Source organism: Diaphorina citri, unplaced genomic scaffold (genome assembly GCF_000475195.1).
Source record: "Diaphorina citri unplaced genomic scaffold, Diaci psyllid genome assembly version 1.1 scaffold54854, whole genome shotgun sequence".
In the NCBI taxonomy this organism is placed as follows: domain Eukaryota; kingdom Metazoa; phylum Arthropoda; class Insecta; order Hemiptera; family Psyllidae; genus Diaphorina; species Diaphorina citri.
In genome coordinates, this window is record NW_007432158.1 from 1 (window position 1) to 897 (window position 897).

Here is an 897-nt window from a genome sequence, read left to right on the forward strand (position 1 = left end):
AAGAGCTACACTACATAGTCACAAATAAAGGATCAATTAACAGCGATGAAATGGTCTTAATAGCAATACACAAAGTTTCTTACCGTTATATTTATTGGATACTTATTGTGGACCTTCATCCAACTCGAATTTGTGTCTAATATAACCCTAACCAATATTCGCCATACATAAAATACCAAAGTCCTCAATAGTGGACACAATTAAACAACTAATTATGGAATTGCCCCAAATGAAGGACACATCACACAGGGCTATTAAGAGTTCTGGAATATGGAGACAAAGTAGAGACCTCTGTAGACGAGCTTACAACATTTTACGTATCATATAGTTGAGAATACCTCCGTGTTTATAATAGAGGATGTCTACTTCTGTGTCGAACCTCAGAATGACGCTGAACTTACGACCATCATCCACCTGAAGAAAGAAAGAAAGCATGAAAAATTATATGTGGCTGAAGAATGGATTATCCAATCAGGACCTGGAGAGTGGCTCATTTTTACTTTTTTTTGACAATTTAAGTAGGTATGTAGGTTATTGTTACTGTGGGGCCATACTGTACAAAAGGCGATAAAAGGTCCTCAATAGTGCCTTGAAAAAAGGGCCTAACAGTTCAATCGTTCCCAAAACGAACGGCCTATGTTATGTTAGTAGCAAACATAACATAGGCCCTTCTCTTCCTAGCACGTTGAATCCATTAGTTCCCGATTAATTACTGAAGTTAAGCAACGTTTTGAGTTGTTGGTATTCGCATGGGTGACCTTCTGGGCTTTCCCCTATGTCAGACTGGGTGAGGATAATATATGAGTAGGCCGGTAGTTCGTCGCCAATTGGAGGGTAAAACCCTCTTTACTAAAAAAAAAAAAAAAAAAAAAAAAAAAACAAACTCCACAGTTTGTT

At 37.7% G+C, this 897-nt stretch overlaps 1 protein-coding gene across 1 annotated transcript in view; it reads right to left on the reverse strand.

Moving 5' to 3' along the window:
- Positions 1–82: 82 nt before the first annotated feature.
- LOC103523912 (cytoplasmic aconitate hydratase) overlaps positions 83–897 on the reverse strand; it is a 10315-nt gene continuing 9500 nt past the window's right edge. The window contains exon 2 of the mRNA XM_008488920.2: positions 83–414. Within this exon, the coding sequence (XP_008487142.2) occupies positions 304–414 (111 nt within the window). The 3' untranslated portion in view covers positions 83–303. The remainder of the gene's footprint in view (positions 415–897) is intronic.